We start from the raw sequence: 25500 nt of genomic DNA, 5'->3' as shown, positions 1-25500 counted from the left end.
GGTTCGATTCCCTGCTAAGGTACTGCTGCTGTACCACTGAGTAAGGTAGTTAACTCAGAACTGCCTCAGTGAATATCCAGCTGTATGAATGGGTGACAAGTAACAGTTGTAACCTACGTAAGTCTGGATAAGAGATCTGCTAAATGACAAAAACATTGTTATGTGATGTAACGCACACTTTGGCCTCCTCATATTCAACAGGCCTCCTACAGATCTGTATAAAAACGTGAAGGAGCGGAGGTGAGCAGGCTAGCAGCCACAGCGCACTTGGCAGCAGAAATGCTTTGATTTACAGGCTGACAGCATGAGCGCTGTAATTAATCCATTCTTCATTTGCTGTGCATAACTGAAATGCTTGCAGCGGACTTATCCATCTCAGGTGTTACAGTTTTACGATGCATAATCCCATTACTTTAAAACACCAGCTGAAAATGCCTGCAAAGAAAGCCCCCCCCCCCCCCACTATCCTGAATGGCTGTAGTATATTTTGTAATTGCACTCTGCATTTCACATAATATATGCTGGTCTATATTTGAAGTATTGTATGTTTTCATATTGTACATTGTAAACTGCCAAGACAGCTGAAAACCCTGAGGAAATATTGTGCCATTTTTGTTTTAATGCTTGCATTCACTTTAATAATAAAAATTGTGTAAGGTGTCTGGTTCCTAAAGTTGGTTCTTTCTGAGGGCATAAACTTTGGATTTACTGCTGTCACGGTTTCAAACATGCCCTTCCCATGCCAATACTGTCAAACCAAAACAGGATATCGCCACCGTTACCTTTTCCAGGAAGTTATACTCTATCTCACAAGTGCAGGCCCGACATTTAAGTGATTTTTCGCTCTCGCGTTCAGAAAGCGTCATTTGTAGTTTCATCTAACAGTTTTAATAAGTGACAACCCTGGGATATGTATCGACAGGGTTAGGGAAAAGGCGTATCGCGGAGATACTGAAATGCATCTCCACTTTAGTTCAGGTCTGTGACACACTTGGTCTGTAAGATTGTGGGGCATACCGTAATTCACCAGGAGGTTGCCAATTGTTCTGCCATGTACATGATGTTCACTTAAAGATCTTTTTCACCCGACCGACTAGCTTTAAACAGATAAGCAGACTGAGTGAATAACACCTAGGCTGCACAATGCCTCGCTCAATGCACGCGAACTGGCTTATTGCTACCAAAACTGACGTAGCCCATCATACTGCTACAAACTATCCGAGATAGCGAACTGTGACATACTGAACTCGCCTCCCTGCGTGTTACTGTTGTGTCTTAACTTCACATCCCTCGTAAATGTCATTGCAGTTGTATTCTGCGCTAAACAGTCAGGCGAGGCGTTCTTAGTTCCTGTTCTCAGAGAACAAGTGCATGACTTCAGACGCCACGGCAGATTTGCATTGCCAGCTAAGTAGATCAGCTAGGTTACCTAAGATTGCTACAAGCAACGTAATACCTTTTCCTTTCGCTCAATGAAAACACTTGCGATACCTTACATTTACTAGCTCGCTTGACAGCGTACATACCATCACAGCTTGTTACAGAAGCTGAAAGCACGTGTTTCCCCTCCGTCTTTATTAATATACTATGGTTAGCTAGATATTTAACTAACACAGGTACTAGCTAGCTGGCTGTGTCCTGCGCGCTGAACTTGGCTTGCCACCTGGCTAGCAAGCGTACCTGACCAACAAGCTAAAAGCGTACGCCAAACTCCCACAGCATTTTAGCCAAGCGAAGGATTTCATCCAGTTATCTCTACAGAAACACGTCCCGGCACAGTTCTTGTTAAAGCTACTTCCCAATAGCAGGTACCCCAGAGCAGCTCGTTAGCTAGCGGGCTGTTGTACTTGCTCTCTCGCCCGAATACAGTCAACCCGCTCCATCCACTCCGGCTTCTTTATTGTGATTAGCTAGCTGACTAGTCATCAATCACTTTTTTTGCAAAAATAAGTCAAGATAATACAGCTTACCTCCGGTGCGTTGTATGTAGTAAGATAGAAACAAGAGTTTTATCAAAATCATATCGATTAAATTCATTGTTAGCACATTGACACACTGCTCTTTTATTGTTTCGCTTTCCACCTCTTAAAGGCGCAGACGCGCTGTGATCAAGTCAGCGTCCTCCGGTTCTGTCTACTCCACGGCCTCTCCGCTGCCTGTCTCCAACGGCCTGACGTCAGGCGCAGGCAGAACCGATTGGTCACCCCCTTCCGCCCGCCCCCACCGCTAAAGCCGAGAACCACCGCCACAAACCCGACAAAAACTGAGCGCGGATCAATTTGAGGGGCCACTGCTCTCCCATTGCTCCTAACAAGTCATGCAGATAAAATGTAACAAAGGATACTCAAAGGCTCCCGAGGTGTTATTTTGAAGATAAGGAACCCCACAGTTCGTTCACTCATACTAACTTGGTGTATGGTGTATGTTTCTCTGGGTTAGATGACAGAGAAACGTAAAAATAACAATTTACGGTACAGCATGCAGTTGATGTTATTTGACAGATTGGAGCTATATGCGTATTTGCATTGGCTTCGTTTTGGTTTTACTTGAGTACAGACCCCAATTTGTTAATAGATAATAAAGATGTTATGTAAAGCATCCGACAAGAATTATATCATACATTAGGCCTATAGACCCATCTATAATAACAAGAGTATTCTCCTGCCTAAAATCGCTACAAGCATTTGTATTTGTAACGGTACTCTTAGGTGGCCGCAGATTCCATACGAAATATGAATGGACAGTTGGCAAAAGAAATCAACGGAAAAGTCTGCTGATTAAAATCAAACTACTACAGTGTTTCCATATTCTACAGCGAAATATTGACACTTTAGTGTGCCGTGTCTGCCCCTCAGCGGCAAAAAACGGTACCGTGCTGCGTTTTCATTTGGTTTGCTGTGGGTCCATACCACAACCCAAGTAAAGACTTACACAAAATGTAATAATATGAGATAATACATAATACAATCTGCTTAAAGGTGGAAATAATACTACTATGTCATTGTTTTTAATTTCACTAGTTCTACTGAAATTCACCTCTTTGGTTGCGCCTGTTCCATGCCTGTTCGTTTTCAATTTTATGGTGATTAATACAAGCATATGATTTCATTACTCATTACTAAGCGTGATAATTTATTGTTTTACGTATCTATTTCACAAAATCACACATCTGAAAAAGGATGTTGGTGTTTTTATTATTTTAGTGATGCTGGACTATGTAATGTCATCACGACAAGTCTGCCTTGCTTTGAGAAAAATAAGCTACAAGCGCAGTTGTGATAATCGTGGCAAATGCCTATGTAATATTCCTGCAATCTTCACATGCCTAAAGTATGATTAGAACAGAGAGGCAACCGTTTTTTACGTCGCGGTAGTCATTTGGAGGGATCTGCTGGGCGATGGATAAACTATGGCTGTTCATTGTTTTGTTTTTTTTTTAACCGTCATATTGTGTTGTTGAATAATGTGAACACATTATGAGGGCTGTATATTCAGTCAAGCACCAATACTAAAGCAGCCTCGTTACTGACCGTGGGCTTCAGCTGACCAAACCCTAAAACACATGCGGTTTACACGAAATCGTAGCCTAACGCTTACTGCACGTAGCTCTAACTTGCTTGACATAGGCTATATTTTGTTCCTAAAACTTCATAAAGCGACACAATAATCAAAGAGGGAAATTCCTTCTCAGTTAAAATATGAAAAATAAAATAATCAACCAATATATCCGATATTTTTCTCCATAAATGATTACAATTATTTCACCCACCAACAAAAGTGAAATGTAAACAAGATTCTCTCGTATTAGTTAATACTGCCTTCCTCGACCTGCAGAAGAGGCGTCCCACTCACAGTGACGTCAGTTCAGTAGAGATATCATGGCGTCTTTGCAACTGAAGCTGGAGCTGCAATCTAGATAGTGGAAATCATCTGTGGGAATTAGCATGGAGAAAAATGCAAACCTGCATCGAGATGTTGGCGGAGGCGCGCCGTGTTCCGTAATAGCCAGAGAAATGGGAGACATGCAAACGGCAGAATTAGTGAAAGGAGCTACGGATCGCTGCAAGAATAGCGATCCTTCTACGCTGACTACTTTGCTTAGCAGCAGCGCTTGTGCTACACTATCAGCGTCCACTGCCAGTGACTGTTCGTGCATTAAAACATCAGAAGTTGTATCGGACATGTACGACTCTGCAATCACAGAAACGCAGCCAAGTGGTGGACCATTGGAACCGGGAGAGCAGCTGAGTAACGGGACGGGACACCCACTGCCCCTGGCTCCAGCCAACGATGATGGTGCTACCTCAAAGTTCATAAACAACAAAATGGACAGTGGTCTCACTTCTGCTGTTGAGGGAACTACAGCATTGGATACTGATGTTACTATTGGGAGTTTAAACCGTGCATCGCAGCAACAGACAAAAATTTCTCCCCCGACACATCTGTGTCCGAGCAAAACAAGTTTGAGCGAAGTCACACCAGGGGTGTTGGTCTCCAATTGCCGTGTCGCGTCCGAGGGTCCGCGGAGTAGGAGTGACCCTAGTTCAGTCGGTGAATCTCGAAGCTTTGACTCTTTGGATTCCTTCTCCAATCTAAACTCCTGTCCCAGTTCCGATCTCAATAGCGAAGGACTAGAGGACAGGGCTCTGGCGATAGCGCTTCAAAGCGAGGATTATGGGGCCGACGGTCCGAAAGTCCCGTGTGCCAAGGACCGGGGCGCTGGCCAGTCTATGTACCACATCAAGTGGATCAAGTGGAAGGACGAAAACACGCCTATCATTACCCAGAACGAGAACGGGCCGTGTCCGTTGCTGGCAATTATGAATGTTCTTTTGCTTGCATGGAAGGTAAATAGCTGACTTTATTTAACCTGTCGATTAAGAGCAATAGCATTAAAATACAAATTTCCAAAGCATGAAGGTATCAGCCGCGAACAAGCGGATAAAACGTACCGCCACTCAGATTGCCACTCACTCAGGTAAACTGAAATTATAAGTAGTTCTAGTCCCGCTAGGAATTCCGCTAGAAATCAAAACACAGTCGCTGAAATCGGAGAAGGGAGAAACAAGCAGACTGAACTCGAGGAGTATCATATCCCTTGTAATAGCATTTTTTCGGACCCACCTATGCACTAGTGGACTGTTTGATTCCCACGGTTAGCCTGAGCCTTCCAACGAGTCTGTTGTTACTGCATTCCATGCAGGAATATTTTCCAGTGCAGACTGTAGTTCATGAAAAAGAGCCATTTCTTTTTAAGGTACTTTAAATCGACTTCTTCCATTGTTTACTGTTCTCTTTTTTGTTTAAAGAGTAAATGTCAGACGCTGTCCTTCTTGATTGCCAGGCTGGGCTTTTTAAACACAATACACCTCATAGACTGATCCTATTTCTCTCAAGAAAGGGGAATCAAAGGGTGCACCCCAATATGCAGTACCACCAGAAATAATAATTTCTAGCAATAACAGTAATAAACAGAAGTTGCAGTTGTTCAGAAATGGATTGACTGTTATGTAAACCAGTTTTATTAATTCTGTGAACTGCTAAGGCCCAATATCACTGAATTTGAGTGGTGGATTTATCTCACTTTAGCAGCATTGCTGGGCCCTGTTTCAATATTTGGTTTCACAGTTAAGGTTACCACTGCTTGTTTTTCAGGTGAAGATGCCACCTATGATGGAGATCATAACAGCTGAGCAATTGATGGAGTATCTTGGTGAGTGCACTGGACATCAAGCTCATTTCAGACAGAGGAAAATAGTTATTTATGCACCCATTTCTAATATTGCACAGAAATATGCCAATTAACAATAAAACCATCAACTATTTCCCTGCGTGCTGGTATTTAACTACTGATTACAGGGTAGCAGTGTGGCGTAGTGGTAATGAGCAGGACTCATAACTGAAATGTTGCTGGTTTGATTCCCTGTTGGGGCACTACTGCTGTATCCTTGGGCAAACAATTTTACCCACAATTACACACAACACTCAGTAAACATCCAGCTGTATAAATGGATAAAACTGTAACCTACTTGTAAGTAAGTCACTCTGGGTAAGAGCATCTGCTAAATGACAGTAATGTAATGTATACATTAGAAGTGTCTTACTGTTTGCTTCATGTTATTGCTCTGATGTCTGATGTGTGTCAACATTGACTTACGTGGGTGTGAGTGCTTGTACTGCTTACAGTCTTAGAAATGATGAGAGACAGACTCTGAATTCTGCACTACTGAGGTGTTCTCAGAATAAATACAGCAGGACTGCGCTTACATCCCAGGCAACTTCAGTCTGGCGTTTCTTTAAATAAAAGGTTGCATATTCAGTTTTACGCCCTCCCAGTGTGTTAAAGTTTAAAGATGGATCAAACCTGGCCAGCCACTGTGATTTGATTAAATAAACCCATAAGGATATAGCACCATGAAATATATATAAACATGGGCACAGAAGCTTATATCACTATAGGTTATAGACTAATTTTAGGAATGCCCATGATATAATTTCTGAAAAATCTTCAATGTCTTACTCTAAAATGTTTCAAGGGTATAGCATGAGAATAGCATCTTTAATTTTCAGGCGACCTAGTAGTCTATTCAATAGCAGATGCGTGCGATGTTAAGAAATGGCTATAGTGAGCCAGGCTGACTGTAGTTACCACATGAAGTAAGATCAATCTCACCCTGCGTCAGCAAGGCATAAATGTGGGTTATTAAATTTGTTGTTTTTTCTTCCAAATAGTGATTTTGGTCCCTCTGTGTTCTGAAGTCTTGATTCAGAATTCCAGAGGTAAAAGATTTGCTTCCTGCTGGTAAAATGCAATATTATGTAGCAATAATGTCCACACTTGTTGGCTCTGTAAATAAACAGATGGCCATTGTAGAGCACATTACAGTCATCATGAGATAGTTATCATTCCATTACTGACTTCCTGTTGAAGACAGAGCTGAAAAATTGAAAACTACTCTTTATAGGAGTCAGCGGGTCTTTCAGTGGCAGGAATCATGTCTGCATTTTCCAGCACAACCCCCCCCCCCCCACAAATGTTTTCTTAGTTTCTTTCTCAGGAAGCCACGTCCAAGGACATGCATTAAACAGGGCTTATATCTCAGTTCAAAACTGTCATAACTTCAGTGCAATAAATGTTTCTCTTGTGTGTGTTAGAAACAAGTGAAAATGTCAGCTCTCTGTAGACAGCTGTGTATGGGCTCTTGATTGCCCATACAGGTCAGGGTTGCATCACTGACATGTCCGTGTCCTTGATGGTTTCCACTGCAGAGATGGCCTGTTATTGTGGCTCTCCCTCCCAGTTTAAGCCGTTGGTATATCTGGGCTGTACAGACGCGCTGTGAGTTGTAGTGGTTCTGGAGCTCAGAGTGGTCGGGCAGGGGGGAAAGCTGCAGCAGAGTGAGTGCTGATGGGTGAGTTTTTCCTGTGCTTTTGGCACTCGGTGGCCGTGTGAGGAGGGCTCTGATGATGTAAGGCCCTGTGGTGGTGTTGAAGTGGCCGAGCGCGGAGCCTGCTGGGGCAGGGGAATACCCCAGGCCAGCTGCTGCTGACGACAGGGAAACCGGAGCCCTTTCTCCCTACTGCGCGGCACGCCGGACCCTGTCTAAACTGTAACCAGAAACCCAGACCCTTGGCAACCTGTGGGTACCCCACCCCAAAATACTGCCACGCTAGCATGGCCCTGCAACCGGGTTACACCAGTGTCAGTTGGGTGATCTTCACCAGTTACCATCAGCCTTGACGGAAAACCGCAAAGCATTTGTGCTCATTTTAATATGTCCTATATTGGTAAAAAACAAATAGACCCCTCCCCCAAGGACTTGTCTTATGAAATATGAAATTAGAAATATGTAGAGCACCAGCTGTTGAGTTATGTAAGAGCCCATGGGTCTGCCCATGGACCCAGAGCAGCCATGCTATGAGAGCTGTCTTCACTTCCTGTGAATTTAAACCCCCTCCTCACTCAGGCCTGGGGGACACCCACTGGATTCCCACTGATGTTTTTTTCTCCCTCAAGACACCAGTGAGTGACTAAAAATCCCGTATGTTGTGAAAAACATGTATAAAAAGTATGTTGTCGGCTTGATGATGTGTTATCTTGATTATTGGAAACGGGCCGAGTTCTGAAGACAGACAGCAGCTAAAGTGTGCTTGCTGCCTCTGAACAGGGAACGTTTGGCACTGGGCTGACAGAATCCTAACAGCCTGAGAGAGAGTAAAGGGTTGTGGGTCAGTGCATAACGGCCATTGGCTGGAAATGACAACTAAAATACAGTAAATAAGATGCTCTATTTAATGAAAGGGAATCAAAGTGATTTGAGCAAAAATCCCCTGTAATTTATGCAGTAAATTATCTTTACTCTGTGCATATAGATATATTACCACATCAGGAGCATTTGAGTAAATATAATAACATCACAACTATGTCCTTTTTGATTTATGGGTGTGTACAGGTAGTGCTTGTGTCTTATCAAACAGCCTAATGTAGTCTAATGATCACAAGATGATCATTCGATATCCATAGAGGTACATGTACAATGTGCAAATCACTGGGTAAAAGGTATGTTTATGGGAGATACAAGATTCCTTTTCATCTTTGCCATATACCTCTGCCAATTGTGATTGTGAGTGAAAGTACCGTAACAGGTCCGTCACTTCACTGTCTGTGTGTGTTGTTCCCAAAGCTGTCCGACAGACCTGTGTGCATTATAATACGAGAACTCCTCTGAGAGCAAGCAACAAAGAGCCATACTGAGATCCCACAAACACACTGTAGATATCTCTTCCCTTGTATCTGTGTAACAGCAGATGAAGCTAATAATAATATACATCACCTGATTCAAATTGAATATGTGAACTAAAGCCAAAATAGTTTGTAGGTTCTATGAAGGAGGTTTTAAGCTGCACAGAGAGAGACAGAGACAGAGAGAGAGAGAGAGAGACAGCGAGCGAGAGAAATTAGCATTCCTCTGCGTTATATACATCAGAAAGTGGCCGCACTGAGACCGGAGCCATTGCTCTGTGGGCATTGACCACACCAGCTGTTTGGCACAAGAATGATGAATTTGATCTCTGTAAGGGTGTGACGCGTCCCAGGACAGGCCCTTCAAATGAGCGGTGTGGGTTTCTCCCTGCTCGTGCGCTGGGCGTTCTGTCACACCTCAGAGGGGCAGGGAGCATGAGGCTCCATCATCCCTCCAAATCTCTGCTTGCCCTCTGGCGCCCCTTGGGGGGGGGCAGGAGTGTGTGATCTGTCTGCTTCCAGCTGTTGCATCCCTGTGCTGGGGGGCGTAATATCGGCCTGTGATTCCAAATCGCTCAACTCCCTCTGTACACACCCAGCCTCGTCTGTGCACACACGCTTTAGCTTCTGAAGTAACTCCGGTCACCCTGTGTCAGTGAGCGCTGAAAACACTGACAAGCACTCGTTTAAGAAAAGGGAGAACATTGACGTTGCTTTCGACGGTAATTTTCCCAGTTTTTCGCTGTCAGCTGTGTGTGTTTCCTGAGGAGAGATGTCATAGCTGCTGTCAGCCTCCCGCTGCAAACTGCTGACCTTTTCCCAGTTTATGCTGGGTGTGGTTTTCTCTGCTGTAAGACTTGCTTCGCAGCACAGTTCTGATACTCTTACCCACAATGGAACATCGCTAAATTGCCAACTTCACGGTTTGCTGTCTCGGGGCATAAATAGCTGAGGGAATGTAATTAGTAGTTTGGATGTCAGTGCTGGCACTTAGGTTGAGTGAAGTCCAACAGAGAGCAGAGTGCTCAAACTGTGTTTGTTACACTTCATCACACTGTTTTTGGCTATGTCATCAGGGGGGAAAAAAAAAACAGTCAATCCCCCTGGTGTTTGCTCCCGTATGTGTTAACGATTGCTGTTGGGCATATAAGTGGATGTACGCTTTATTAAATAACCACATAGATTAAAATTGGGATGGTACTGTTCATGTTAAACAGAAGCAGTGTTCTTTGTTTCTGCATGTAGAGAGTTGCACTCACATTCTGACATGGATATTTAACTGACGTTGTTTTGGGAAGGTTCAGTGCCTTGCTGCCTCTACAGGGAGGAATGAAGGTGTTTTGTTACCCGAGATTGCACTTCACACAGATGTTTGTCTTGACTCGAGGATGAGTCAGGTAGTCTTTTTCACATCACAAAGGGCAAGTAAATAGACGCAAAACTTCTCGAAGGTAGTGACGATTCTTTTGTGGCTCGACTATTCGTTTTTGGTGAAAATGGTGTCATTGCGGCAGCAGCAGCAGAAGATGGACATCCTGCAAGTGCATGGTGTTGATGCAGGTGATACTTTGTACTAAGGTGCTCTGTGCTACATTGAGTTCAGTGTTACAATGAGTGCACAGTGTTATAGAATTGTGCTGTGTTACACACTGAGATACCCTGTGTTATAGGGAGGTACTCTATGTTATAGTGGGGTACACGCATGTAACAAAGAGACACTCTCTGTTACAGTAAATTTCTAGAGTAGAGATTCCTGATCAATTATTTGGATCAGTGCAGAAATACTTGTTAATTAACAAACTGAATAATTTTCTCTGATCAATATTTCCTCACTCCAAGAACCCTGTGTAAAATAACATAAATCATTATTATTAATTTTCCTGCCATGAATATGAATGCATCTCTCTGCAGTGAATCATATAAACAAAAACAGGTTTCATATGATGCTTCATATGATGCTCCTGGCATTTGATTATTTGAATTCTGGATTCAGTCTCGGGAGCTGTATGAAGTGGATGGTAATGAGCACAAGCCTGTTACAGAAAGATCTACATTATACCATTGAGGTGCCCTGGGCTGCTCTAGGGCTGTGCTGGGTTACTCTGTGCTTCGTTGGGGGGTTGGGGGGGTTAGAGTGATGGTAATCAGGTGGGTAGGCTGTGCTGGTTTCTTGATGCTTCTGGGGGGGGTGGGGGGGTTGAGGGTAGTGGTAAGCAGGTGGTTGGCAGGTGCACTGTGGCTCTGTGGCTTGGTGTAGGTGGGGAAGGTGGGGAAACCGAAAAGCCTGCCGCTGCTGCTCTGGCCAAACCACAGCTACACGGGAGCGCCCCTGACCCTGCCAAGAGTTCTGCGGCCATGGGCTCCGCTGTTTGCGCTCCTGTCTCGCTGCGTCAAACCCGGCACCTTCCTCTGCCTGTAAACCTTTCCTGAACTTCCACTCGCACATGGGGGAGGGGGGGTGCTGGAACCAAAACTCCAAACCACACGTTTCCTGAAACAACAGGCGCCGTGGTTTTCTTCCTCACTTCTTCCTCACTCGGTGAGCAGAGCACAAACTCTGCTCACCGATGATTATTCGGGTTTCCCCTTAAGTGGGGAAAGAAAAAGAAAAAAACCTTTCAGGTTTTGATTGACACAGACAGAGGGCTTGATAATCACATGATGTTATTTAATACGAGCTCAGCCATGAGATTTGTGGACCACACCCGGGGTGTCTTGTTCCTGGGCGGTGGAGCGCCGTCTCACCCCACTGGTCACCTGATGTTTGTGTTTTTGATCTCTGCCTGCAGGAGACTACATCCTCGACGCCAAGCCAAAGGAGATCTCTGAGGCTCAGCGGCTGAATTATGAGCAGGTATGGTGTTGTGGCTGTCCGCTGTTTTGTCAACAGGGGTGTTTAGCCCCTGTTGAGCTTGGAAAGCACATGTTTTTGAACCTATCTCGCCTGTAGATACAGAGCCTCAAGCTCAGAGGTACGTGAGTGGCCTGTTTTCTAACATTGCCCCTTCTCATTCTAGCCAGAAAATATTTTTATCCTGTCCTTCATCCTAATTGTATGAACAAACCCTACACATACACACCACCCCTCCCTCCGTATTTTTAAATTAAAATACTTTGTCTTCGCTTCTCTCTAAGAACAGTTCCTTAATGCAGTGTCGTGTTGGTAATATTTTGTGAAGCCTCAAAGAATGTGCGGAAGGCGTTTTTTTTTAGGAAAAAAAAAGCCAGTCACTCAGCCTGTCACTAAACAACATGGCTAGCTGTGTTTTCCCGGTGCAGCGTTGGTGTGAGTGGGCCTGAGGCTAGATACAGCCAGAGCCAGACAGAGTATGTCCCTTCAGAGTGCCCGTGGTGGTCAGGGATTGGCAGTCTGGGTCAGATCGAGGTCATTGCCTTACCTGCGTGTCAGTCAGAGGGCAGTGTTATGATTATGTTTGTTGGGGGGGGGGGGGGGGGGGGGAATCTGTTGTTCTCATCTCTGGTTTGTGTGTGGAATGTGGGCGGGGTATGTGTGAGATGGGGCGGGGAATGACCCGTGAGGCCCCTCCTCCTCTCCTGAGCCTAATCTCATCATGGCTGCAGCGTCAGCCTCCGCATCTGTGCACGCTGTCTCTCATCACTGCGTACGGGGAAACGGGTGCGTGCTGCGTCCGTACCACAGTCTCAGTTTCTTTAACAATCAGTTAATGGTGTTCAGACACACAGCAAGTTTCATTTCGCAATGCCTTTTTTTATGCATTTATTTCAACAGCAGCATTAAAAACCCATTTGTGGCATTGCTCTCAGCAGATTGAAAGGCCCTGGTTGTTTTCATTAAGCAGACATAACTAGACTAGAGTAGAGTCTAACCATAGGACTTATTATTCTAAGGGTGCGCAAGGTGGAACAGAGAGCTTTCAGAATGAGGCCCGTTGCTGCTATTGTAGCAGAAATATGCTTATTACTTTTGACATGTTAAGCCCAACTTTGTTGCTGCCATTGTGTATCTTCACTGCTTCAGTGCTAAGGCAGACAGAGCCGCTAAGGTGACTGGGTTCTAACAGTTGAGAAGTGAGATAAGCAGGTGTCTCTGCCTGGCTTCAAAATTAATGAGCATGGCAGGGCAAAACACCAAATCGATACCCGTACTCATGTTGGTGTTTTCTTTTTGAGCCGGCCAGGGCTAACGTCAGCTGAGACTAACTGCAGTCAGATGAAGGAGTATTCACCGTTATTTTGGGAAAGGAGGTCCGCATTTAGGTGCATCTGTTTGTGATGCGTGTACCGGGTTTCAGAAGCACCATCTGCTGCTCCCTCTCTCGATTATAATATACGGGCCCTCTGGAGGCCGAAGTGTGAGCAGGGTGAGTCCTGCTGTGTCACAGCCCATCTGGATGAGGTGCTAGAGCCTGCAGGATAAGTGGGTGTGATGGGGGTGGTGTGTGGTTGGAGGGGTGTCAGGTGTGGGCCACAGCCAGTGTGGGTACCAGCTGCTTAGGGTCCAGCTGGAGCAAGGGCCTTCTTCCCTCAGAGAATGGGATCCAGCTAAGCCTCTAACCTAGAGGTTGCCGGTTTGATTCCCAGGTGTGACATAGCTGCTCTGTCCCTGCGCAAGGCACTTAATCTGAATTACATAATCAGCTGTATAAAAGGATGACATTCTGGATAAGGGTGTCTACTAAGCAAAGTATTAATTTTCTTCTTCCTATTGTTGTTAATAATGATAATCATTGTTGTCACAATTGTTATCATCATCATCATTGTTCCTCCTCCTTTCCTTCTTCTTCTTCTTCTTATTATTGTCAATAATAATAATAAAAATGAACATCCACTCGCTGAGAAAGAGCATCCAGCATTCAATGCTACATTTACATCTAAGAGCAGAAAGTGAGATTTGCCGTATTAAAGGATTAACCACTCCCAGTGTGGGTCAGGTGATGTCTAGTTTGGATTCTGTTGGGCCACCAGAGTGGTGAGGAACTCCATGTTCTGTGACAGTAATCTGTTGTAATCTGTGGTAGTCGTACATTAATGCATTAGCGAACAGCTGATTATTGGAGTGTGTGAGCGATTTTTTTCTCTGCGGCTCCGTTTTGACTCCTGAACAGGACGGGTGGCCCGTCTGTGCTGTGGTGCGGCCTGGGTTGATGTGGTGCTCTGTTGAGGGGTGGCCCGATTGCATACTGCTTTGTGAAGGGGCACAGCGGTCCAAAAAAAAGGCAGGCTCCGCCTAGCACCGCACGCTGGCAGAGCCTCAAAAGAGATTGCAGTGTAGGAGTAAGTGTGTTTGAGCTGTGCGTTTGCTTGTGCTTCAGATGGAGGTCTGAATTTCTGTATTTACCCTGGGTGCGATTTTGAGCTGAAGAGCTGAAATTTGACACCATGGGTAAATATTGGCCCACTCCTTTGGTTCATATACATTCAAAACAGGAAGGGAGTCTCTGAACCTTATTGTCTGCTGCTTGACTGAAGGGTGCCAGACTTAGATTACCTTGTCTGGTGTTTATCCTGTCAAAAGAGCCGGCGGTACTTTATTTGCTTTGTGGACACCTTTCCGTGGAGTGCAGATTTGCATAGCTTCTTTTTATTCAGCCAGAATTCAGATCAAGTGCCTCTCTCAAAGGCACAACAGCCACAGCAGCGCCCGGGAATCAAACCTCTAACTTTTGGGTTTCAAGTCCTGCTCCTTACCGCTGCACCGTACCGCTGATTTTTGGCAGTATCACAGGTCACAAAACATTAGATTGATGAGTACCCCCCTCAAAGGGTTTCCTTACCTGAGGAATACAGCAGGTTTAAAATGTCTCATTTTTATACTGAAAAAGGGTGTTGCTGAAAGGCCGACTGTATTACCGCAGCTACAGTTTGAAGGTCAGCAGTATAAAAGGGAGGATGTGGTGGACATGGATGTGGGGGAATTCTGCTTCACACATTCAGGCCGATTTCAGGCTTTCTGCCAAAAGCAGAAGCAATTCTAGGCTGAGGAAGGCGGTTTTATTTGAAAGACCTGGATCCTAATTTCTAGTGCATTCATGTATGAATATCCACCGCTGTTATGTGACATTAATGAGTTGGGGGATCTGGGTCCCATACGCAGTTAGCATCATGTCATATGTGTGTGAGTGTCTGCGTTATGTCACGTGAATGTAAGTTTCTGCTGGTGTGCAAGCGGACTGCAGCTGGAGAGCATCCCTCTTTAACCCACAGAGAAACAGCGCCAGACAGGACCGCTGATCCTACAGGTCGCAGCGCTCTCATGTGACACGGTCATGTGACGCGGTCATGTGACAGAGTCATGTGACTGAAACCGCTCGCAGAAGCCCCTGCTGTCGGGCTCTGGCCAGATGCCTTGTTACATGTTAATCCTCCGCAACTGCTACTTAATCCGCGCACACATAGAAGTGATGAAAGGACGTCAACAGGCCCTTTCAGTGACTGCAAAAGCCGAGGAATCCATATCCTAAGTGTTTCCCCCCCCCGACAACATCCTGTACAGCAAAACAACACACATACACGGACACAGCTGTGTGCATCTGTGGGTTTATCTGGCCTTGTGCTTGGGGAGGCAGCTGCAATGGGCTTCCTGGGGTCAGAGACAGACAGGCTGATGGGAAATGTTTCCTTTGGTCCAGGGCAGGCGTTGCTGCCGTGACCAGGTCATGGAAGCTTGGCTCACCATGCCGTAGTTCTCACGGAGGAGAGCGGAGTCTCTCAGGCCATCCTGTCAGGTTGTTTATTTGATAACAACAATTTCAGGGCGGTGATCCGTTACCTTCTCATCTGCCCTCTTCCTGAAATTACCTGTCATCTTGTCATCAGGTTCTCGATGTGATGTGACGCTCTTGTGTGTAAGTGTCTGTAAGGCACAGATCATTGTAGTTAGGTCAGAAGTGGTTATGAGCGGAAGTAAGGAGGTAAGGAAGACCACCTCCAGAATGATGAAGATGAAGTATGATTATGGTGGTTATGATGATGATGATGATGATGATGATGATGGTTACATTTACATTTACATTTATTCAATTGGCAGACGCTTTTATACAAGGCGACTTACAAGTGAGGCAGAGTACAACACAAGCAAAAACCATGAGGAGTCAACAATATTAGACCGGGTTTCAATGGTTGGCCAGATGAGGTAGAAGCTAGCTGATAGAAACAGCTTTGAGAGTTTTGAGACATTCCTTTAGGGGGTAGTGTTTCAGGTGCCCAAGTGAGAGCAGAAGAGCTATGTCTTCAGATGTTTCTTGAAGACAGAGAGGGACTCAGCAGAACAGAATGATGATGATGATGATGATGATTTTGTTGATCTTCCTTCTCCAGAACATGAGTGACGCCATGGCGGTGTTGCACAAGCTGCAGACAGGCCTGGATGTGAACGTGAAGTTCACGGGAGTGCGGGTGTTCGAGTACACGCCCGAGTGCATCGTCTTCGACCTGCTGGACATCCCGCTCTACCACGGGTGGCTGGTGGACCCCCAGGTCAGTCTCTCTGCCCCACATCAGGGACACAGCACCAGCCCCGGTGCTTCCTGTCGATTTCAGCCGTCCTTTTCTCACCGTGTTCAATTTAATTACATCACATGACATTGTTGTCATTTAGCAGATGCTCTTATACAAAGCTACTTACATGGGTCACAGTTTCGCGTATTATTGATTTGTACAGCTGGATATTTATGGAGGCAATTGTGGGTTATGCACCTTGCCCAAGGGTACAGCAGCGGTGCCCCCACGGGGAATATAACTAGCACCCTTTTGGTTACAAGTTCTGCTCCTTTACCGCTATGCTACACTGCCGCCCTAAAACTGACAGCACAAGACAAAAGAGGTTCTGACTGAGATTTGAAATCGGATTGCTGGATTCACAGCCCAGAGTAGTAACTGTTACACCGCGGAGCCCCCATGTTATGTCACTGACCACTGTGAGCAGCGGCAGTGTCTTTCACCTCCTGCTGTTTATGGTGGCGACGGCTCAGAGAGCCACTCCACAGTGACTGATGGCAGCTCTTATGTAAGAACGTAAGAAGGTTAATGATGAGACAGGCCATTGAACCCGTCTTTGCTCCCCACTTTGCCTACAGGCTATAATGTGTTTAGCACTGTGTCAAGCCTGGTAATGACCACTCCAGGGCTCCGTACTCACACAAACACACACACACACACACACATACACACACGCACACACACACACATCTTGCTAGGCTGGAGAACCACAATAACAGACTGCGACTCTGTGTTGTTGTGTTTTTGTTCATGTGCACCTGTATGACTGGAACAAGGACCGATGTGTCCAAGGATCACAGCTCAATCTCGTGTCAGACAACAGTGACACGCTGTCTTGTTTTTCACTGCCATTGACAGCAGTTGGGATCTGCCAGGCATCACCAATCAGAAACAGCCTCTCCCTTACTGCACCTGCTCTTAATAAGCTATACTACCTTGAGTTCAATCCTAACACTAAGGCTGCTGCTTATAGATAAACTTTAGAGGCTCAATATTTGTGCTTTAGCTGTCTTCACAAAACAGTCTGGGATTTTCTTGTTTAGCCCCGCTATGAAAGGACATTTTTTGCTGTAAGCAAGCTGCTAAGCTCACCGCGTCATACCACTTGCATAGTTGTACAGGGAAGAGCTACAGTACAGCTAATTGTCAGCTGAATTTGCCACACATGCTCTTTAGCATGTGCTGACTGCCGGTGTCACCAGGTGTGTCACTTGCAGGTGTTTCTAGCAGGTGTGACAGCGGCGTGTTTTTGCTCTGATGAGTGGAATGAGGACTTGCAACTGTGTTTTTTAGCCGTGTGAACCAGACCCGAGGGTCTTCGCTTCCAGTACAAGTCCTGGCGAGCTATTCAGTGAATTTCTAATTCTGAAACCTATCCTAGCCCCTCTTGTAGAGACTTGTTTGTGAAAAATGTGAGAAAGCACTTTGAGTTCCGTGTCCTTCAGTGACGCCACACGGATGTTGTTATCTCGCTAGTGAATGAGCCAGCAGGGGAGACACTGTGGCGAGAACATAGATTGCAGGGCTGACTGTGCCCCACTCTCTCTCTCTGACTGTGCCCCTCTCTCCCCCCTCTGACTGTGCCCCTCTCTCTCTCTGACTGTGCCCCCCTCTCTCTCTCTGACTGTGCCCCTCTCTCTCTCTGACTGTGCCCCCCTCTCTCTCTGACTGTGCCCCTCTCTCCCCCCTCTGACTGTGCCCCTCTCTCCCCCCTCTGACTGTGCCCCTCTCTCTCTCTGACTGTGCCCCCCTCTCTCTCTGACTGTGCCCCTCTCTCTCTCTGACTGTGCCCCCCTCTCTCTCTGACTGTGCCCCCCTCTCTCTCTGACTGTGCCCCCCCTCTCTCTCTCTGACTGTGCCCCTCTCTCTCTCTGACTGTGCCCCTCTCTCCCCCCTCTGACTGTGCCCCACTCTCTCTCTGACTGTGCCCCTCTCCCCCCCCTCTGACTGTGCCCCCCTCTCTCTCTCTGACTGTGCCCCTCTCTCTCTCTGACTGTGCCCCTCTCCCCCCCCTCTGACTGTGCCCCCCTCTCTCTCTCTGACTGTGCCCCCCTCTCTCTCTGACTGTGCCCCTCTCTCCCCCCTCTGACTGTGCCCCTCTCTCCCCCCTCTGACTGTGCCCCTCTCTCTCTCTGACTGTGCCCCTCTCTCCCCCCTCTGACTGTGCCCCTCTCTCTCTCTGACTGTGCCCCTCTCTCTCTCTCTGACTGTGCCCCTCTCTCTCTCTGATTGTGCCCCTCTCTCCTCCCTCTGACTGTGCCCCTCTCTCTCTCTGACTGTGCCCCCCCCTCTCTCTCTCTGACTGTGCCCCTCTCTCTCTCTGACTGTGCCCCTCTCTCTCTCTCTGACTGTGCCCCTCTCTCTCTCTGATTGTGCCCCTCTCTCCTCCCTCTGACTGTGCCCCCCCCTCTCTCTCTCTGACTGTGCCCCTCTCTCTCTCTGACTGTGCCCCCCTCTCTCTCTCTCTGACTGTGCCTCTCTCTCTCTGTATCTCTCCATAGATGGATGACATTGTGAAGGCGGTGGGGAACTGCAGCTACAACCAGCTGGTGGAGAAGATAATCTCGTGTAAACAGTCCGACAGCAGCGAGCTGGCCGGGGAAGGTGGGCGATCGGGGATGCGCCGTTTCCTCTCCTCCTCACTTCCTGTCCGCACATAGTGTTTCCCTTTCCTGATCCGCTCCTCATCTTCATGTCTCAGACCAAATAAACAGGCTCAGGGCGTCCGTTCACACTCATCCCTATACAGCTTCTCGCAAGATTTCCTTTCACTAAGCTAATGTTTACGGCTGAGGAAGCAGTTTTGTTTCTTTTTTTTTTTTTTGGTCTTTCTCTGTCTTTCCCTCTGTCATTGTTCGGCCACATCATCATCTCTTCCAATCGCATCCCCTTGCCGTGATGGTCTCTCGTTGACCTCCCTCTCCCTGACCCCTGTGTGACCCCCCCCCCCCCCTCAGGCTTCGTGGCGGAGCAGTTCCTGAACAGCACGGCCACACAGCTGACGTACCACGGCCTCTGTGAGCTAACGTCCACTGTGCAGGAGGAAGAGCTCTGTGTCTTCTTCAGGAACAACCACTTCAGCACCATGACCAAATTCAAGGTGACCAGCGCCTCCCTGACGGTTTCTGTTCATTGCATTACATTATTTCATTTAGCAGATGCTCTTGATCCAGAGCGATTTACATTGGTCACGTTTTTTTCTTTTAATTTACTGAGTCAATTGTGGATTAAGTACCTTGCCCAAGGGTACAACAGCAGTGCCCCAGTGGGGAATCAAACTGGCAACCTTTCGGTTATGAGTCCTGTTTCTTAACCACTATGCTACACTGCCGCCCACTATGCTTATTGGCTTTTGTCAGTGTAAAAAAATGTTGATCAATAGATCAGCGCAAAACATTTAGAAGATTTATGCTTTCAAACTAAGAATAGGTAGTGCTCTGCTCCCATCTAGTGGCTATAGAGAGGCTTACACCTGTCTTTTACACTGGTGTGGTGTTACATTTAAATATGATTGTTTATTTCCTGCATTCACTTCATTGTTCTACCTAAATCCACCATTTTCTACACACTTCTCACAAATTTCTGTTGATTGTTTTGTTCATTTCTTCATGCCATTTGCACTTGTAGGCTTTAAGTATAGTCCAACCACAGTCCTACAAGTGTCTTTGTTCTTTACCTGCTTTATTGTGGTAGGAATACACACCACTAGAACATTTATTCTTTTATGAATCAGCAAAACAAGCTCAAAATTATTTTTGCGGTTCATAGCCAGCTCTTTAGCAATCCACATATTGTACAAATCCCAGAATGCATTTCAGTCTTGAGCACAGAAAAGCGTCTCAAGCTCATCTCTAAGCCTGCAGGTTGTTTGAGGGCCTGCTGTCCGTGTCAGATGAAATCTCACAAAATATTAACATTCCCTAAAAAATGGATTAGTCCAGGACAGGCACCTAATACATGCTTTGAGGACTCATAACAGGCACTTTATTGCAACCCCTAATTACCAGCTCTCTGGTTCATTGCCAGAGGACTACTATTCTGTTTTCAGCTAAACTTTCATGTTAGCCTCCCTGCTGGGTTAGCCTTTGAGCCTTCAGCAGAGTCCATCTGCCCCTGCATCTCAGCTTTAGATAAATATGTGCATCCCTCTGCTCCTCCTCCCCCTGTTGAGTGGATTGTGGCACTGAGCTGCAGATCTAATGGTTACTGTTTCAAAGTTTCAGTGTTTTTTTTTTTTTTTTTGGGGGGGGGGGGGGGGGGGGGGGGGAGTGAGCCCGTGAGCCAGACAACTGCAGCTGTGTGTGAATGTGTATCAGAATGTACCAATGCACAACTGTTATGTAAGTGTCGTTAGGGTACCAGACAAGTAAAGTGAGAGTTTACTGTGCCCTGGTTCGACACACTGAGAGCATTTGAATCCTCCAACATCCACACACAAGCCCCCACAAGCCCCCCCCCCCCCCCCCCCCCCCCCATGCTTCATCACATGCAAGGGAAGTAGAGACATTTCAAACACTGTGAGCCAAAACTCACACACACACCACACATGCGCACATACACCATTTGTGCACACACATAACACACGCACACACACACACACACACACACACACACACACACACACACACACGCACACACACACCAGCACAGAGCAGGCCTTCACTCCCTTTGTCGTGCAGATGAAACATTCAGGACAGCAAGGATCAAGCAAAGTTCATAGTGTCACAGAATGTGGCCTCTGCAGAAGTTTCAGGGCCTAACAGGGTATTTAACTGTAGGTTTTTTCTAAGTCTGACTCGATCCGTTTTGTTATTGTGGGTTTTTACAGATTTATGCATAATTCCTCCAACTACAAGTTTTCTCAGCTGCTCCACACATGCGGATCATTTTATTAACAGATTAATCAGAAAAATGTGGGGATAGGGTTGCGTGATGTTGAATCTCTGAGTAAGATAAGTAGAGCAGGTTCCTCCATCAGACTGTGGCTGTGCACTAGGGTATGGCGCTGAGGGTGTAAGTCTCTGCTTTTCGCTTTTGTGAACATGACGTGGCCTCTCTCTGCTGTCCCAACAGGGCCAGCTGTACCTGCTGGTGACGGACCAGGGCTTCCTGACCGAGGAGAAGGTGGTGTGGGAGAGCCTGCACAACGTGGACGGAGATGGCAACTTCTGCGACTCTGAGTTCCGCCTGCGACCGCCTTCCGACCCTGAGACAGTGTACCGCGGGCAGCAGGACCAGATTGACCAGGTCAGACCCCTCCACACTACCTGTACGTGTGTGTGTGAGCATTTTAATGTGGTAACATCACTGGGAGTGATTCAAAGTGGAATGGAGGTGATTGAAACCTCAGTGTTCAGGATCTGGTCTTTGGAGTGAGAGGTTTCTTTAGCACTTCCTCGGTTCCTGTCCGGTAAGCATGTCCTTTGGCAGACCTTTGGGTTGTATTAAAAGTTTTCTGAATTTCTCAGAAAAAGCCCAGAGACATTTTTGGACTCAAGTCCTCAAGTACTCAAAAAATAGAATATTTACTGGACTGTTTACATATTTGGAATATAATAACGGTCATCTTCATTATTTCATGTTGTTTTGCTTACTGGTCTGTGTTTGTTTTCAACTTTTCCAAACCGTCTCACTCAAGCTCAAGACAAGAAGGGAGGTATTTTAGAGCAACATTGACAATTGACTAGATGATCAGATTGTAAGCATAATTAAGAGTTACTGTGGCCACCCCTGCTTTTCCCAGTCTGTTGTTTATATATCGTATTCAGCAGAGACACAGCGAACGCATCACTTCAACCCCCCACCACCACACCTCTGACCCCCCGCGTCTCCCCCCTACCCAGCTTCAGTAGAGCAGGAGAACGTGTTCAATAATAGATGTTAAAAGCTCCCTCATGTTGCTGTGGGTTACCCCCCTCCTGACCCAGGGGTCAGCAGATCTGATCTGGCACATCCAGCACCCTCCTCTGTGCCCAGATTAACTCTTCAATAATAGATTGTATGTGTCCCCAATAGCTTTCTGCTGTTAGGCGGTGCTGCCTGGGTCCAGATGCACCCTGGGGCAGTATACTACTGACAATCGATTCCTGTGACAACCTTTATCATTTACTCACATTCCACACACCTGTATCCAGGGCAACCTTGCACAAGCAGAAGGTGAAGATGGAGACTGTGTGTGTCAGTGTGTGTCAGTGTGTGTGTGTGTATGTGTTTGTGTGTGTGTGTGTGTAGGTGGGTGCAGGTCTGTGTGGACAACATTAAAAGTGAAGCACTTCTTATACATTTTGTAAGAACATAGTATAATCAAAACATCAAGGATAATATTTCATAAGTGTTATGCATATATTTGAAAAAATAATTTCCTTTTTTATGTATTGCATTGTATTTTGAAGTTACTTGTGTTTTCAAATATATCCTGCAATATATGCCTAGAAATGTATCTTGAAGCTTCTAATTTGTAAGCTTTGTAGTATGTACTATATATTCTGACATATTTTGAAATTAGAAATACATTTTACAACATATTGTTTACCACATATCCTACTACAGGTCACCATCTCTTGACTCTTAAGGTGTAATATCCGGAGATGAAAAATTCAGTTTGTGAAAACCATGTTAGCAGGAATAAAAAATAATCATATAACTGTCAATGCAGATATATGTGTGTATTATCGTGTGACATTAGACAGATGTTACTTAACCCAGTTGCCTCAGCAAATATCCAGCTGTATAAATAGATAACGTTGTAAATAAAAAAAAAAAACCTGTAACCGATCTAAGTCGCTCTGGATAAGAGCGTCTGTTAAATGACAATAATGTATTATTAAAATATTATTAAAATTTTTATTAAAATATTATTAAAATATTGCCCACTCATCTAAAGCCAGTGTCTGTCTCTGCCACCCTCTGCAGGACTACCTGATGGCCCTGTCCCTCCAGCAGGAGCAGCAGGGTCAGGACCTGCAGTGGGAGAGCATCCCAGAGGGCATGAGCGACCTGGAGCTGGCCAAGAAGCTGCAGGAGGAGGAGGACCGGCGCGCCTCCCAGTTCTATCAGGAGCAGGAGCAGGCGGCCGCCGCAGAGGGCCAGGTCAGTGGGGGGGTGCAAACAGAGGCTAAGAGAGCAACAGTGCACGGTAGCAATACGAACTTTCATCTTTGTTCTGTCATGTGTGCGTAAATAATACACAGGCTTAGAATAACACAGGCAAATACGCCTGCTGTTGGGACACAAAAAAAAAGAGAACATTCAGCCTTTACTGCTAAAATCCAAGGAGCAAACAGCTTGAACATTTGTGAGTGCCATCGAAGGAGCTTTCCGTTTATCACGCGCTGTCTTTCGGCCGCAGGGACAGCAGCAGCCAGCAGAGGGCAGCATGGGAGCAGGAGCCAGAGAAGCAGCAGCAGGAGCAGCAGGAGCTGGAACAGCAGCAGGAGCAGCAGGAGCTGGAACTGCAGCAGGAGGAGCAGGAGGAGCAGCAGGAGGAGCTAGTGCCACACCCAGCCAAGGGAAACAGCCCAGCCCCGGGGAGCGCAAGCCGAAGAAGGAGCCAAAGGACAAAGACAAGTGTGTCATTTTGTAACAAAAGGAAAGGGGTTGGGCGACCCCTCCTTTGAAGACAGGACAACAATCCAAGACTGAGGCCAAGAAGGGAGAGATGGAGAAAAATTGTTAGCTCACTAAAACGCCACCTGTGCCTGAACTTCCCACACCTTGTTTTTTTTCCACACCTTGAAAAACAAGGGGGTGGGTTCTACACCTACCACTACATCTCTGATACAACTGGCCAAACTGTGTAACAGGAGGACACCTGCTGCACTACATTTGTGATGGAGGGTCAGATGTATTGGAGTTTGGGATTTAATAGCAAGAAAAAAAAAACATAAACAAAAACTGACATGATTTTTTTCAGTCAGTTAATAAGCTATTTTAGGGAAATGTACTCAGAACAGTAAATAGGGGGGGAAAAAAACACGTCTCTTCTGACTTTTCCCAAATCTGACTGACAACGCTCCCTGTAGCTGTTGGGCTGCTATGACGAATTTGTGTTGAATGTTAAATGTGTTTGTGGGGTGGCAGGTCATTTGCGACGCATTATTATTGATGAGGGTGAACTTTGGCAGAGACAGAGAGGGAAAGGAGTGCAGAGACAGACAGGGTGGGTTACGCACTGAGTGATGCCCTCTAAGAGTCTGATTATCTGGATGCCTCAGTTGGTGGACATTTTGAGACTGTGTGCAGCTGACTGCTGTGTTTTTTACCCACATTAACAAAACAAGATTTACTGATTTATGTTTACAAGTTTCTTTCTGTCTGTAAGGGATGTGGTGTTTACTGCTAAAAGGAGGTTAACTGAGGGTCAGCCACGGAAAAAAAAACCCTTTGTACCCCAAGGAGAGACACCCTGTCAGCGAAGTTACCCTAGAAGTGACAATGTGTACTGTAGCCTTTCTTACCTGCTGCTACGGCCTCTCGGGCGCCTACAAGGGCATTGATACCAACCCTGGAAATTTTCTGTTCTGTGATCTCTGAGACCTGTCTGATCTGAGTTTGCTTTAAGCCTAGAACATACAGTACAATTTCTGCCGATTATAAGTGAGTGTACCATCAGAATAGATCTGAAAAAGCTGGCTGATGCAAGATCGTTGAAGTCGGACCGGGCATCTTGCAAGGATTTTGAAGCCGTGAGGGTCATTCTATGTGTCACCACCTCAGGATACAGCAATGATTGTTACTCAGAGCATTAGAAAGCTTGACGTTTTCTTGCCAGCTTGCTCAGAGGCTTTTAAGTACAGAACATAACTCGGGGATACACTAAGTCGCCTACTGTTTCTACCTAACCACGCCGCCTTTTCTGTGTACATTATCGTGCCTCCCTTGATTGTTGAGGTAGGTCTCTGCAGGTGGATTGAACAAACACTCACATTCTCCCCCACAGCTAAATTAGCCCACCATTGTCCACTTTTTGTCCAGTGTGTGGTTTTGTCTTAAGCACACACTGTGTTGCCATTGTATCTTTCCTCCTCCATGGCTGCCTCACTGCTAGCTGTACTGCGTCAGCTGTCAAGCTGGGCTGCTGGTTAGTCAGTTTTCATTGGCTGTTGGCAGCTGCTCTTGTAACTGAGGGGTGCGAATTCTGACACCACAGTATTTTGCCAAAAAAAAGTTCCATCTTGCTAGAATTACATCTCGTTTTTTTGCAACAGAAATTATTATATTTCATAAGCACCGGACACACAAGGTCTATGCCATTAGCCCAATGTGCTATTTCAGTGTGC

General features: G+C 46.1%; 2 protein-coding genes across 2 annotated transcripts in view; one reads left to right on the top strand and one right to left on the bottom strand.

Annotated features, from left to right (window-relative positions):
- Positions 1-2118, bottom strand: part of LOC118782082 (disintegrin and metalloproteinase domain-containing protein 10-like) — a 72937-nt gene extending 70819 nt beyond the window's left edge. The window contains exon 1 of the mRNA XM_036535330.1: positions 1971-2118. Coding sequence (XP_036391223.1) covers positions 1971-2037 — 67 coding nt within the window. The 5' untranslated portion in view covers positions 2038-2118. The remainder of the gene's footprint in view (positions 1-1970) is intronic.
- A 1768-nt stretch (positions 2119-3886) lies between these two features.
- On the top strand, positions 3887-24377 carry LOC118782078 (ubiquitin carboxyl-terminal hydrolase MINDY-2-like). The gene is made up of 9 exons (XM_036535325.1): positions 3887-4847; positions 5656-5713; positions 11533-11597; positions 16043-16201; positions 18724-18826; positions 19180-19322; positions 21296-21469; positions 23135-23311; positions 23571-24377. The coding sequence occupies exons 1-9, from the start codon at positions 3945-3947 to the stop codon at positions 23802-23804; spliced, it is 2016 nt and encodes a 671-aa protein (XP_036391218.1). The 5' UTR covers positions 3887-3944; the 3' UTR covers positions 23805-24377.
- The last annotated feature ends 1123 nt before the right edge of the window (positions 24378-25500 follow it).

The sequence above is a fragment of the Megalops cyprinoides genome, chromosome 8 (genome assembly GCF_013368585.1).
Source record: "Megalops cyprinoides isolate fMegCyp1 chromosome 8, fMegCyp1.pri, whole genome shotgun sequence".
In the NCBI taxonomy this organism is placed as follows: Eukaryota; Metazoa; Chordata; class Actinopteri; order Elopiformes; family Megalopidae; genus Megalops; species Megalops cyprinoides.
This window is presented reverse-complemented; position numbering and strand designations above follow the sequence as displayed.